Source organism: Dasypus novemcinctus, chromosome 22 (genome assembly GCF_030445035.2).
Source record: "Dasypus novemcinctus isolate mDasNov1 chromosome 22, mDasNov1.1.hap2, whole genome shotgun sequence".
Lineage (NCBI taxonomy): Eukaryota > Metazoa > Chordata > Mammalia > Cingulata > Dasypodidae > Dasypus > Dasypus novemcinctus.
In genome coordinates this window covers 46,050,956-46,065,575 of record NC_080694.1, presented here as the reverse complement: position 1 = coordinate 46,065,575, position 14,620 = coordinate 46,050,956, and the positions used below count along the sequence as shown (strand labels likewise).

At 40.9% G+C, this 14,620-nt stretch overlaps 1 protein-coding gene across 9 annotated transcripts in view; it reads right to left on the bottom strand.

The window, feature by feature from the left end:
* The window catches only part of SIRT5 (sirtuin 5), a 51,907-nt gene extending 37,532 nt beyond the window's left edge, over positions 1–14,375 (bottom strand). Inside the window, exons 1-3 of one of the 9 annotated variants that reach the window (XM_012523613.4) lie at positions 14,262–14,375; positions 13,046–13,221; positions 2,256–2,407 (exon numbers count right to left, since the gene is read on the bottom strand). In XM_012523613.4, coding sequence (XP_012379067.1) covers positions 2,256–2,364 — 109 coding nt within the window. In that variant the 5' untranslated portion in view covers positions 2,365–2,407; positions 13,046–13,221; positions 14,262–14,375. Of the gene's footprint in view, positions 1–2,255; positions 2,408–13,045; positions 13,258–13,416; positions 14,187–14,207 lie in introns of those variants that run through there. The other 8 variants (XM_058285238.2, XM_058285241.2, XM_004454299.5 and 5 more) reach the window with 8 other exon arrangements.
* Between the last annotated feature and the right edge of the window lie 245 nt (positions 14,376–14,620).

Below are 14,620 nucleotides of genomic sequence, written 5' to 3'. Positions count from 1 at the left end.
GTCTTATTTTAAAAAATAAACCACTCCAAACTTTCAGCAACCACAACCCTGATCAGTCTCGGCAGCCACCAACATCAAAGCAAGACCCTCCACCAGCTAAAGAATGACAAATCACTGAAGGCTCAGCTGGTGGTTAACATTTCTTGGCAATTAAGTATTTTTAAATTATGGTCTGATATTGTGGAGTTTTTTAGAAATAATGCTATTGCACACTTAGACTACAGCATAGTGTAAACAAAACTTTTGTATGCACTGGGAAACCAAAAATATTCATGTGACTCGCTTTATTTTGATATTCAGTTATTGCAGTGATCTGGAACCAAACCTGCAATATTCTGAGGTATGCTTATATCTGGAATTGCCAAAATGAGATATTTAGGGTTGAATGTTACAGAATATGTTCCCAGAATATGTTACAAGAATAAAAAAATTTAAAAATCCACAGAACTATACAAAGAGTGAACCCTATTGTAAACTATGGACCACAGTTAATAATATATTAATATTCCATTAATTGTAAGAATGGTACCACCCTAATGCAAAAATGTTAATAATAGGGAAAACTGAGTGGGAGGGGGGTAACATGGGAGCTCTGTACTTTCTACATGATTTTTTAGTAAACCTACAACTACTCTAATAAAAAGAAAAACTGAAAAAAAAAACCTGAGAAAAAAAATCAACATAGTGCTATATACTGCGTACATGCACACATATACCCAAAAGAAACCAAGAAACTGAGGGCTCCCAATCCGTGGCCAGCTACATTTCTGATGCACTTTGCACCACGTTTCTAGCATCACAAGGCTTAAAGAAATCAAGATGAGTTCAGACGCACTGCTCTCTTTGAATATAACCAATCCCACTACATGCCAAAAGTCTGCCTAAGCCTACATGCCTATCAGAGACTGACTGGCATGAAAAATAAGGCCACGTGGGGACTAAAGCTATCTACCCAGGAAGAATTAGAAAAAAGAAGCCTGATCAGGGGGGATTAGAGTTTATACTGATCTAATATCTAGAAAGTAGATCTTAGAAAATAAACAAGTACCTTCCTCAACTGTATGTATGAATTTTCGGTTCAAACCCTACAAACATTTAGAATGTTGAAGTTCACCCGCAAAATGTTGCCCAGTCCTAAGTTCTTTTTCACTCCAGGCACTGTCATCCCTATTAAGGAGATAGTCCTAGGTCACGGTGACTTCTTTTAACATACTATCTTTTTTTTAAATTTTAATGTACCATTTTAAACAACTTCTAGAACCAAAGTTAACCTAGGTTTGGCTCTTGAAAAACAGAATGTAAGATACAATGTTATGGGGGCACAAAACCTTAAAAAAAAACACATTTCTCGACTGCTAAAAGAAAACACACCAGTATGTTTTATGGTTCCAAACACAGATGGCCTGTGCTTGGCTGAGGTCAGGCATAAACTTCTTGATTCCTGCAGACACTCTAGCAGCCCATCCTGCAAGGCTGGGAACACCAAGGGAGTGGGCAATTGAGTGGAGCTGGGTTGTCTGGGTGCTTTTCTGTTCTTGATTTTGGATAAAATGGAAGGAGGGGTTGTAAGGTTTGAGCAGACTCATAATATCAGGAAAAGTTATCCAAAACTTGGAAATAAGACAAAAAGAGTTCAGCATGTCCTTTCAATGCCATACTGAAACATACTTCTTTGTGCTTTGTTGTTGTTGTTGTTGTTATTTTGGTTTTTTTTTTAAGGAGGCACTAGGAATTGAACCCAGGAACCCGGGATCTCGTACATGGGAAGCAGGCGCTCAACTACTAAGCTACATCCACTCCCTGACAGAAGCACTTTTAACATTCACCTAAGGATGATTAAATTATATAAATTTGTTAACGTTTAAAATGCCCACTATTGACTATAAGCCTAGAATGATAGAAGTACAACTAGAAGTACAAATTATTTCTATCCAGAAGAAAATTTAATCTCATATTGCCCTGTAGGCTCTCCTCTCCTGGAGAGGGGTAAGAGGCTTAAAATACAAATTGTGTATAAAAAGTTTAAGTGCAAATATTGTAGGAGAAATAACAAAATGTCTCAAAAGGACTCAACTTGACTACTGAGAGACAAGATCTGACCGCAGCCTAGAAAGGGGCTTGCCGAAAAGGAGAACACAACTGGCTTTTTACTCAGCATCTCCTCAGTACAGACATTCCCTTCAAAGTGTGACAATTTTCAGAAACTGTACTTCAAATTCTACTGAAGACGAGATGTCAGGTGAAGAATGACTTACTTGAACTTGGACGAGCCATGGTAAGGAAAACCTTGGTTTGTGCAGACGCTGGAGACTTCAGGCCACAGTACAGTTGAGGAATTAGTCTGCTCTGGATAAATGGCCACATCAGGTTTTCTTTTCTAGGTTTTCAGTACTAATTCTTGAAATGGCTTTTTAAAAATAAAAAAAAAAAAAACGAAGAGAAACAATCAGAATATATTTGTATACCTACAGGCTTTTTTTTTTAAATATAAGAAAATCCTTAAAAAATTGTTCATAACATATCCTCATGACAGTGTTCTCTAAATCAGCTGTTTTCAATTTGTGTTCTCAAGCGCTCCCAGGACGCATGGAGGTACCTTACAGCAAGTTCTCCAAGTGCGGCGCTCCAAATTAGTAGTGTCGACATCACTTGAAATGCAAACCCACAGGCCCTAAACCAGACCAACTGAATCAGTAACTACGAGCAATCTGAGTTTTAACAAACCCTCCAGGTGATTCTGATGTACTAATCAAGTTTGAGAACCACAGACCTAGCTTTTCTGACAGGATGTCATCTGAGGCTTGTGACTGTTAAGACACATTTAGTTCTTCTTTACCTTTATGTGAGGAATGTTATCAAAGGAAAACAGAGAGAGAAAGACAACATTTGGATGGGTGACTTCAAAAATGGCAGAGCCAACTTCTATCTAGTGGGTCAAATTGTTGGGAGAACTGAGAATTAAAGTGTGGCAGTTATTGAAAAAAAAAGGAAAATAACTTTTCCCAAAATGATAAAAATCTTCTGGAGGACAACCTGACAATTCCTATAAGAATTACAAATGCATTTCAAAATGTCATGTCTCTATCAAACCACTGTCCTTAATCACAAAAGAATGGAAACAACCTAAGTGTTCTTCTGTAGAGGACAAGTTCAACAAATGATGGTACATTCACAATATGCAACATGGCTGCTATAAAAAAAGAATGCATGTGTGATTCTATTTATGACATTCTAGAATAGACAACATTGTATCAATGGCTGCCAAAGAGGAGGGAAGGACAGACTACTAAGTGACACAAGGGGTTTGGCACCAGGGTGGTGGTGGTGGTGAAGGAATTGTCTTACATCTTGATTATGGTGGTAGTTACATGACTATATCCTTAAAAACTCATAACTGCACCCTAAAAAGGGTTAACTTTATTGTATATAAACTATAATTAAACAAAAACAACAGAAGACCAAATAAATGAACGTTCTAAGTTCATGGATTAGAAAACTAAAAATGATTAAGCTGTCAAGCCCACCCAAAACAATTTATAGATTCAACACAATCCAACCAAAGGCACCTCTTCAAAGAAATGGAAAAGCCAATTATCAATTTCATTTGGAAGGAAAAGGAGCAGTGAATAGCCAAAACCATCTTGAAAAAGAAGAAAAAACCTGGAGGGCTCATACTTCCTGATTTTAAAACTTATTACCAAGCTATAGTAATCGGCGTGGTACTGCCACAAGGACAGACAAATAGACCAGTGGAATCAAGCTGAAAGTTCAGAAATAAACCCTCATATCTATAGTCAACTGATGTTTGACAAGGATTTCAAATGACCTCAATGGAGAAAGAATAGTCTCTTCAACAAATGGTGCTAGGCAAACTGGATATCCACATGCAAAAGAATGAAAGTGTACTCCTACCTTACACCATATAAAGAAACAAATCAATATAGATCAAAGACCTAAATATAAGAACTAAAACTACAAGAGTAGTTTTAGAGAAAACTAGAGAAAAACATACAGGAACATGAATGGAGTTTTAGACTTTAAAACAAAAGAAAAAAGTGAACTTCATGAAAATTAAAAACTTTTGTACACAACTCCCAGAAGATGTCATTGGAGTAAGTAAGCAGGGCTCAACTCTCTTATGAAAACAATGGAGGAAGGGCAAAAAGCTGCCTGAGGGAGCCTCCTGCTTTGGGGATCTGCAGATCAGGAGAGTGCTGCACATCATCCAAAAGGGTGAGGGACAGAGAGACAAAGAAGCCAAAATCAAAACCATAAATTACTAGCCCCTGCGGCCAGGAGCAGAACCCATTCCACACTCTCAAGGCAAACGGCCTGGGTAAAACCCATGACTGAGACAGGAACAAATGTCTTCCTCCCTGGGAAGAGGGAGGCTACAGTGGAGGGTGAAGAGTGGTTTATCCTCAGTGAGTTTAGCCAGTAGAGCCCACTTAAAATCTTGGCTCCAGGCAGATCAGAAACATAGGCAAGTGGAGATTGAAAGAGACACCTCCATGGAAAGAGTTGCTGAAGAGTGCCATCTGCTGGCAGAACAGGAAACTGCAGAAAGAAAAAAAACCTTGTTTTGAAGTCTTTCATGTCCCCAGACCACTTAAATCTGATCTGCACACCAACAGTGGACCCAAAGCTCTATTTTGATAGTTTAAGCTGGACAACTTTAAAGACTTAGAATATGCTGAACCAAAAAACAAAGAAGAGCCATGAAACAAAACCACTAGGCAAGAGAGAGAAACTGACTATACGAATAAATTCACCAACATAACCAAATGCCCAGACATCAGCAAAAAATTACAAGCCATACTAATAAACAGGAAGAGATGTCCCAGCCAAAGGAACAAACCAAAAATCCTGACAAGACACAGAATTTAAGACAACTAATCAATGATAATCACACAAATCTCCTAAACCAATTCAAGGAGTTGAAGGAAAATATGGCTAAAGAGATAGAGGCTATTAAGAAGATACTGGGTAAGCATAAAGAACAATTTGAAAGTCCGCTAAATAAATAAAGTAACAACTTATGGGAATGAAAGACACAATGGATTAGATTAAAAATATATTAGAGGGAAGCGGACTTGGCCCAGTGGTTAGGGTGTCCATTTACCACATGGGAGGTCCACAGTTCAAACCCCGGGCTTCCCTGAGTGTGGAGCTGGCCCACGCGCAGTGCTGATACACACAAGGAGTGCCCTGCCACACAGAGGTGTCCCCCACGTAGGGGAGCCCCACGTGCAAGTAGTGTGCCCCGTAAGGAGAGCCGCCCAGCATGAAAGTACAGCCTGCCTAAGAATGGCGCCGCCCACACGGAGAGCTGACACAACAAGGTGACGCAACAAAAAGAAACACAGATTCCCATGCCACTGACAACAACAGAAGCGGACAAAGAAGAAGATGCAGCAAATAGACACAGACAACAGACAACCAGGGCAGGGGGTGAGGGGGAAGGGGAGAGAAATAAACAAATAAATAAATCTTTACAAAAAATACATTCAATGCATAAAGTAGCAGATTTGAAATGGCAGAAGAATGAATAAGTGAAATTGAGACACACTCTCAAATAATCAGTGGGTCAAAGAAGAAATTGAAAGAGAAATCAGTAAATACCTTAAGATGAATGAAAACATGAACACAACATATCAAAACTTATGGGATAGAACAAAGGCAGCATTGAAAGGGAAATTTATAGCCCTCAAGGCTTACATTAAAAAAAGAAGAAAGAGCTAACATCAAAGACATAACTACTCACCTGAAGGAACTAGAAAAGAACAGAAAATAATCCCAACCAAGCTGAAGGAAAGAAATAAAGATCAGAGCAGAAATAAATGAAATTGAGAACAACAAAAAACAACAGAGAGAATCAACAAAACTAAAAGTTGGTTCTTCAAGAAGATCAATAAAAATTGACAAATCCTTAGCTAGACTGACAAAGAATAAAAGAGATGCAAATAAATAAAATCAGAAATTAGAGGGGAGACATCACTACTGACCCCACAGAAATAAGAAAGGTCATATAAAGATATTATTAATAACTGTACACAGCAAACTAGGCAACATATAGACAAAATGGACAAATTCCTAGAAACACACAAGCAAACTACACTGACCCTAAAAGAAATAGAAGACCTCAACAAACCAATCACAAGTAAATAGATATTCCCAGGGCCAGATGGCTTCACAGGTGAAGTTTGGTAGCAAACATTCAAAGATGACCTAATACCAATCTTGCTCAAGCTCTTCCAAAACACCGAACAAGAAAGAATGTACCAAACTCATTCTACAAAGCCAGCATCACCCTAATACCAAAGCCAAATAAAGATACTATAAAATAAGAAAATTACAGGTGAATTTCTCTAATGAACATAAGTGCAAAAATCCTCAACAAAATACTTGCAAACCGAATCCAAAAGCACATCAAAAGAATTATACACCACGATCAAGCTGGTTTTAATCAAAGGTATGAAAGGGTGGTTCAAATCAAGAAAATCAGTTAGTGTAATAAACCACATTAATAAACTGAAGAAGAAAAATCACATGATCATCTCTACTCACACAGAAAATGTATCTGACAAAATACAGCACCATTTCTGGATAAAAAACATTCCAAATGATAGGAATAGAAGAAAGCAAAGTGCATATATGAAAACCCCACAGCTAGCATTTTGCTCAACGGTGAAAGACTGAAAGCTTTCCCACTGAGATCAGGAACGAGACATGGATGCCCACTGTCTCCACCATTATTCAATACTGTGCTGGAAGTTCTAACCAGAACAATTAGGCATGCATAAATAAATCAATACATACATAAATAAAAAATTGGAACCCAAATAGGAAAGGGAGAAGTAAAACTTTTGCTATTTGCTGACAATATGATTTCAAACCTAGAAAATTCTGAAAAATCCAGAATAAATCTACTAGAACTAATAGATGAGTTCGGCCAAGTGGCAGGATACACAAAAATCACTAGCATTGCTATGCACTACTAATGAGCAGTTTGAGGAGGAAGTCAGAAAAAAATTCATTTATAATAGCAACTACAAGAATCAAATATTTAGAAATAAACTTAACCAAGGAAATAAAAGACCTATATTCAGAAAACTACAAAACATTGTTAAAAGAAACCAAAGAAGACCTAAATAAATGGAAGGGCTTTTGTTTATGGATTGGAAAACTAAATATAATTAAGATGTCAATCCTACTCAAACTGATTTATAGATTCAATGCAATCCCAATAAAAATCCCAACAGCTTTTTTGCAGAAATGGAAAAGCCTATTATCAAATTTATCTGGAAGTTACCCTTTTGCCACCAAATAGGCAAAAATGTCTCAAAGAAGAATGAAGTTTGGAGGACTCTCACTCTCTGATTTTAAAGCACATTACTTAGCTACAGTGGTAAAAACAGCATGGTACTGGCATAAAAATAGACATATTGGCCAATGGAATTGAGTTGACAATTTGGAAATATCTTTCACATCTATAATCAAGTGATTTTCAACAAGGCTGTTGGATTAATAGCAGTTTGATATTATTTATTAATTCCAAAAAAAGATTTTAGATTATGTGTGTAAGCTGGTCTGTTCCTCTGGGCATCATTACTGTTTGATTATATTAAGTTCAGCTGAGATGTCTGATGCTGAGAGGTATGATTACATTATTATGTTAAGATTAGGGCTTTGATTCAATCACGTCATTAGAGTGTGACTTGGTGTTGTGTCCCAGCCTTTTGGTGGGCTGATAAAACAAGACTCTCACATGGAAGTAGATACATAGAGAGTAGCAGACACACAGGAGTAGAACAGAGGAATAGAGAAAGATCAACAGACACAGGAGATCGACAGACTTTGTGATGAGAACAGAGCAGCTGAGTCAGGAAAGAAACGACAGATGAGCCTTATGCAGCCTACAGCTGAGATCAGAAGAAGGTGGGACCACGGAGCCTTAAGAGGGAAGAAGGAAGTTTGAAACCTCACAGACATCACCCACCATCTTGCTTCAATATGTGGCAAATGACTTTGGATAAGAAAGTACCTTTTATGGTACTTTGAGTCAGACTCTTTAGGGCTTTGTGACTGTAAGCTTCTACCCCAAATACCCTTTATAAAAACCAAGAGATTTTTGGTACTTTGCATCAGCACCCCTTTGGCTGACTAATACAACTGTCAAACCCACCCAGAACAGTCTATTCAAACAAATGGTGCTTGGAGAACAAGATATCCATAGCTAAAATAAAGTGGACCCTTATCTCACACCTTATTAAAAAAAAAATAACTCAAAATGGATCAAGGACCTAAATATAAAAGCTGGAACCATAAAACTCCTAGAAGAAAATAAAGGGAAACATCTTCAAGATCTTTTGGTAGCTACAAGTGATTAGGTGCCTCCCTCCCACATCAGAGGTCCCAGCTTCAGCTCTGAGTGCCTCCGAAAGAAACAAAGATGATAAACAGACACAGCAAGTGCAAAAACAACGAGGGTATGGGGAGAAATAAATAAAAATAAATATTTAAGGGAGTGGAGGTGGTTCAAGATCTTTTGGTAGTTGGTGGCTTCTTAAACCTTACATTCAAAGTTCAAGCAATGAAAGTAAAAATAGGTAAATGGGACCTCCTCAATATTAACACTTTTGTGCTTCAAATGACTTTGTTAAGAAGGTGAAAAAGCAGCCTACTCGGGAAGCGGATGTGGCTCAACTGACAGAGTGCCCGCCTACCATATAGGAGGTCCAGGGTTTGAAACCACGGCCTCCTGGCCCATGTGGTGAGCTGGTTCACACGCAATGCTGCCATGCGCAAGGAGTGCCATGCCAAGCAAGGGTGTCCCCCACATAGGGGAGCCCCACGTGCAAGGAGTACGCCCTGCAAGGAGACGCAACAAAAAGAGACACAGATTCCCAGTTCTACCGAGAATGCAAGCAGACACGGAACATAGAGCAAATGGACACAAGAGAGAAGACAACAGGGACGGGGGTGGGGGGGAAGGGGAGAGAAATAAAATAATTTTTTAAAAAAAAGCAGCCTACTTAAGGGTAGAAAAATTTCAGAAACCACATATCCAATAAGGATTTGATCAAACAACTCAATGACAAAAAGACAAGCAACCCAATTTAAAAATGGGCAAAAGTATAAATATAAATGGCCAAAAAGCACATGAAAAGATGCCAACATCACTAGCTATTAGGGAAGTACAGAGCAAAACTACAATGTGATATCATTTCATGCCTTACAGAATGGCCATTATTTAAAATAAAAACAAACAAACGAAAAAGTCAGTGCTAGAGAAGATGCAGACAAATGGGAACACTCCTTCACTGTTGGTGGGAATGGGAAATAGTGCAGCCTCTGTGAAGGACAGTTTGGCGGTTCCTCACAGAGCCATGTGCTCTCGCAATCCCGCTACTAGGAATAAATTCAGAAGTGACAGCAAGGATGCAAACAAACATTTGCACAGATGTTCACAGCAGCATTATTCACAATTGCTGAAAGATGGAAACAACCCAAGTGTCCATCAACCAATGAATGGATAAACAAAATGTGGTATATACCTAAAATGGAATTCTATTCATCTCTAAGAAGAAATTAAGTCGGGATGCATATGACAACATGAATGAACCCTGAGGACATTATTTTGAGTGAAATAAGTCAGACACAGAATAAATATTGTATGATCTCACTAATATGAAATATGATGAACAAACTCTAGAGTATAGGTTACTAGGAGATAGAATGTGGGATGAGGAGGGGAAGCTGATGCTGAATGTATGTAGAATGTTTAATAAGGTAGATTATAAATGTGGGGAAATGGATAGAGTTGATGGTAACACATTATAATAAGTATAATGGGGTCCTCTAGGGAGGTTAATGTCAATTGAAAGAAAGCTAAAGGATAATCTAGGGACTATATAACATAGTGATTTTGGTAGTAGATGATGATTGTGTTTAAAAGTACAAACACAAGAATGTTCCTCTATTACAAGGTATTAAGAACATGGAGATATGTGGAAAAATACAACTAATGTAATACACAGGCTATAGTTAACAGTAAGACTGTAATATTTTTATAGCAATGCAAAGTAAGTACTATATCAATGCTGAGTCAATAATGGGGGTGCATAAGAGCGCATGGGACTTTTCCTTTTGGAGTAATGAAAACATTCTGAAATAGACTGAGCTGACACCACAACTCTGTGATGAAACTGAGAGCCACTGAGGGTACATTTTGGATGTATTGTACAAGGCAGAGGACCATATAACAACAGGAACCCTGTGGTGAATGATGTACAAATATGAGAGCATTCTCCTATGAACTGTTACAAATATACAATACTAATTAATAATAGGATGGTTTGTTGGAAAAATACACCACATATAAACTATACTATGGATAACTGTAGTATTACGACAATATTCTTTCATCAACTGTAACAAATGTTGAATAACAATGTAAGGTGTTGGTGGTGAGGTAATGTATGGAAATCCTATATGATATGTTTGATTCTTTTGTAAACTCACAATTTCTCAAAGAAAAAAAAAAAACTAAAAACATTTGCACATCAAAGGACATTACCAACAAGTGAGAAGACAAACTACAGAATGAGAAAAAGTATTTAGAAAGCATATTTCTGATAAGGGTGTAATATCCAGAATATATAATTAAGTCCTACAACTGATCAAAAAGATAAAAACAAGTTATAAAATAGACAAAGGACTTAAGCAGACATTTCTCCAATGATGCTCCACAGATGGCCAATATGCACATAAAAAGGTGCTCAACATCATTAGGCATCAGGGAAATGCAAAACAAAACCACAATGAGATACCACTTCACACCCATTAGAATAGCTACTAATGAAAAAATAACAGAAAATAAGTGTTGGAGAGGATGTGGAGCAATAGGAACCCTCTTAACATTGTTGTTAAGAATGTAAAGATGGTGCAGCCAATGTGGAAGAGTTTGGCAATTCCTCATGTTAAAAAGAGAATTACCACATAACCTAGCAATCCCACTTCTAGATATGTACCCAAACAAACTGAAAGCAGGAACTCAGATATATTTGCACACCAATGTTCAAAGATGTTCAAAGCAGCCATTACTTGCACTAGCCAAAAGGTGAAAGCAACTCAAGTATCCATCAACAGATGAATGGATTAAAAAATGTGGTATATATTTACAATGGACTGAACTGTAAAAAGGAATAAAGTTCTGATACATGCTACAACATGGATGAACCTTGAAGACAATCTCGTTGAGTGAAATAAGCCAAACAAAAAAGGAAAAATAGGGAAGCGTCCGCCTACCACATGGGAGGTCTGCAGTTCAAACCCTGGGCCTCCTTGACCAGTGTGGAGCTGACCCATGCGCAGTGCTGATGCGTGCAAGGAGTGCCCTGCCACTCAGGGGTGTCCCCTGCATAGGGGAGCCCCCTGCGCAAGGAGTGCACCCCGTAAGGAGAGCCGCCCAGCGCAAAAGAAAGTGCAGCCTGCTCAAGAATGGCGCCACACACACAGAGAGCTGACATAACAACAAGATGACACAACAAAAAGAAACACAGGGGAAACGGACTTTGGCCCAGTGGTTAGGGCGTCCGTCTACCACATGGGAGGTCCGCGGTTCAAACCCCGGGCCTCCTTGACCCGTGTGGAGCTGGCCATGTGCAGCGCTGATGCGCGCAAGGAGTGCCGTGCCACGCAAGGGTGTCCCCCGCGTGGGGGAGCCCCACGCGCAAGGAGTGCGCCCGTGAGGAAAGCCGAGGAAAGCCGCCCAGCGTGAAAAGAAAGAGCAGCCTGCCCAGGAATGGCGCCGCCCACACTTCCCATGCCGCTGACGACAACAGAAGCGGACAAAGAAACAAGACACAGCAAATAGACACCAAGAACAGACAACCAGGGGAGGGGGGGAATTAAATAAATAAATAAATCTTTAAAAAAAAAAAAAAAAAAGAAACACAGATTCCCAGAGCCGCTGATAAGAATAGAAGTGGTCACAGAAGAACACACAGAGAATGGACACAGAGAGCAGACAACTGGGGGGGGGGGGAATAAATTTTTTTAAAAAAGGAAAAATACGTGATCTAACTAATAAAATAACTGGAATATCTGAATTCATAGTCAGAAATTAGAATACAGGGGAAAAAACAGGGCGGTAATGCTTAATTGATAAATAGTTTCTGTTTGGGGTGCTGTAAAAAGTTTTGGGAATGAATGGTGGTTAACAGTATTACAACAATTGTGAATGTAATTAACACCACTGAAGTGTATACTTGAAAATGGTTAAAATGAAAACTACTGAAAAGCCATACATGAAAAGTGAGCCCTAATGTAAACTATGGACTCTAGTTAATTACAGCATTGTTTCATAGTCATTAGGTATCACACAAATGCAAAATAACAGGAGTAGGGAAAACTGCTTGGGGGGGGGGGTTGAGAACTGTACTTTCTGCATGATTTTTCTCTAAACCTACAACTGCTCTAATATAAAATATATATATATATATACACGCACACTTTTTTTACAAGAACATTATTGTGACAAATGAAAAATTGGACTATAACTAGAATTTTTAAATTGTAGTACTGACAAAATTAGGAGATATTTATCTGGGTAAAATGACCCTAATTTTTCACCTAAGTTTTCTATTCAAAGTGTTTCCATTTTTGAGGAATAATACCTTTCATCATAACATTTGTATTCAAAGTAATAAAGTTTTACTTAAAAATGTTTCAACATTCCAAAAAAACCCACCAGATTCTATATTCTTTGCCTAAGAAATGCAATCAGGAAGTACTTTTGGGGAAGACAACTTTAGTTCTCATCTTCTGTGAACTGTAGTGTCTAATCACATCATATATATATATATTATTATATATAAAATACATAACGGGTGGTTCTACCTTCCACAAGCAACCCTGCTAGAGTCTAAAAGCAAATGCTGTTCAGGGAGGGAGGGCACCACTGAGAGAACCCCAAAACTCAGGTTATTTAATCCAAGAGTCCTCAGGGGTGAAACCTACCCTGGGTGAAGTCATCACTTACTCTGCCTTGATGATTTTTTTTAATCTTCAGGGTAAGAAGAGAGGTTTCCAGGGAAGAAATAAGCTCATTCGCTGTCATTGGAACTTTCCGGGTACTGGACAGGCACCGTAAACCAACTACTCTCGGTTAAGAGCTGTCCCCTTTTTAACGAGACTCTCAACATCACCTAAAGCTCACTTTCCGAATTAGAAAAAAAAAGGTTTGTATGTTCCCTGTGAAAAAAGGCCCAACCCTATTAATTAAAAACAAACAAACACCCAGTAAATCAAAGGTTATATCAGGATTTTGAGAGAAAAGTTTTCCATCAAACATTAACTTAAACTACGTGGTGACTATATTGCAAAGGAAATGTAAGAAGTTACACAACTCACAGGCGTTCTGCACACCTAGCAGCTAAACGCAGTGCCTGGCACCACTCCCGGGTGTCTACACTGAGGGACTGAATTCATTCCCTGCCCCACCCCACCCTAACTTGCTCTGCTCAAGGTCACGTTGCTAAATCCAGCGGCAGGATTTCCAGCCTCCTCCTCGATCGCGTCCAGCCTCTGTCCCAGTTGATCACTCCTCCGGGAACGCTTGCCTCCCCAGGCTCCCCGGCTCCAACCTCCTTGGCTTTCCTTCTCCCCTCACCTCCGCCCCAGCGCTCTCCCCCCCTGCGGCTCTGACACGGTCACCCCTCCCAGGGCTCCACACCGCTATGCCCATGGAAATTTTCTTCCATTATTCATCAAATATTCCTTCCGCCCCTTTTTCCCTTCTCTTGTCATTCTGGGCTTTCTCTGCATGCCCGCTCCAGTGTCCAAGAGACCCCAACCCCGCACACCCGAGCTCCCCCACGTCCCCCAAGGTCGTCCCCCCAAAGCCCTCCTCGCCTCAGCTTAGGGCACCATCTCCCGGCGGCTCCGCCCAAAGGCCTCGACCTGACCCCGGATTCCTCTCACACGCCCCAGCCCGGCAGCTCAGCAAACCCCCAAGGCTCCACCTTCAAACCCTGTCCCGGGTCCGCCCCATCCTCCACGCCCACTGCCACCACCCGGGCCCGGCCACCGTCTGCGGCCGCCCGGCTGCTGCGGCGGTCCGAGCGGCCCCTCTGAAAGGGCAGCCTCTGCTCCGAGCTCCCCGGCCCCTGCGTCCCCCACCCGCCTTTTCCGGCCCGGTTCACCTCCTAAACTCGCTTCCGGCCCCCGACCCCACCGCCTCAGCACCCGCAGCGCACCTCCCCGGCAGTCTCCTCAGGAAGCCCCGCAGGACGCCGAGGGCAAAGCCCGCCCCCGGCCGTCACCCGCGAGGGCTGCACGGGCAGCCTGTACTGGGCATGCGCGCCGGGGGTCGCGGCGGGCCGCGCACGCGCGCCGGCGGTCGCGTCGCTCACGATCTCGAGAGTGCGGCGGCGCGCACCCGAATGGGGCGCATCCAGTTCGCCAGAGCCGGTGCTTGGCGGGGACCCCAGGCCGGAGCCTGGGGCGCTGCGGGGAGCCTGGGGCGCTGCGGGGAGCCTGGCACAGCCCAGGCGGAGACGCACTTGCGGGAGACGGGAATGGCGGGCCGGCGCCCCAAGGGGCGGAGCGCGGGGCA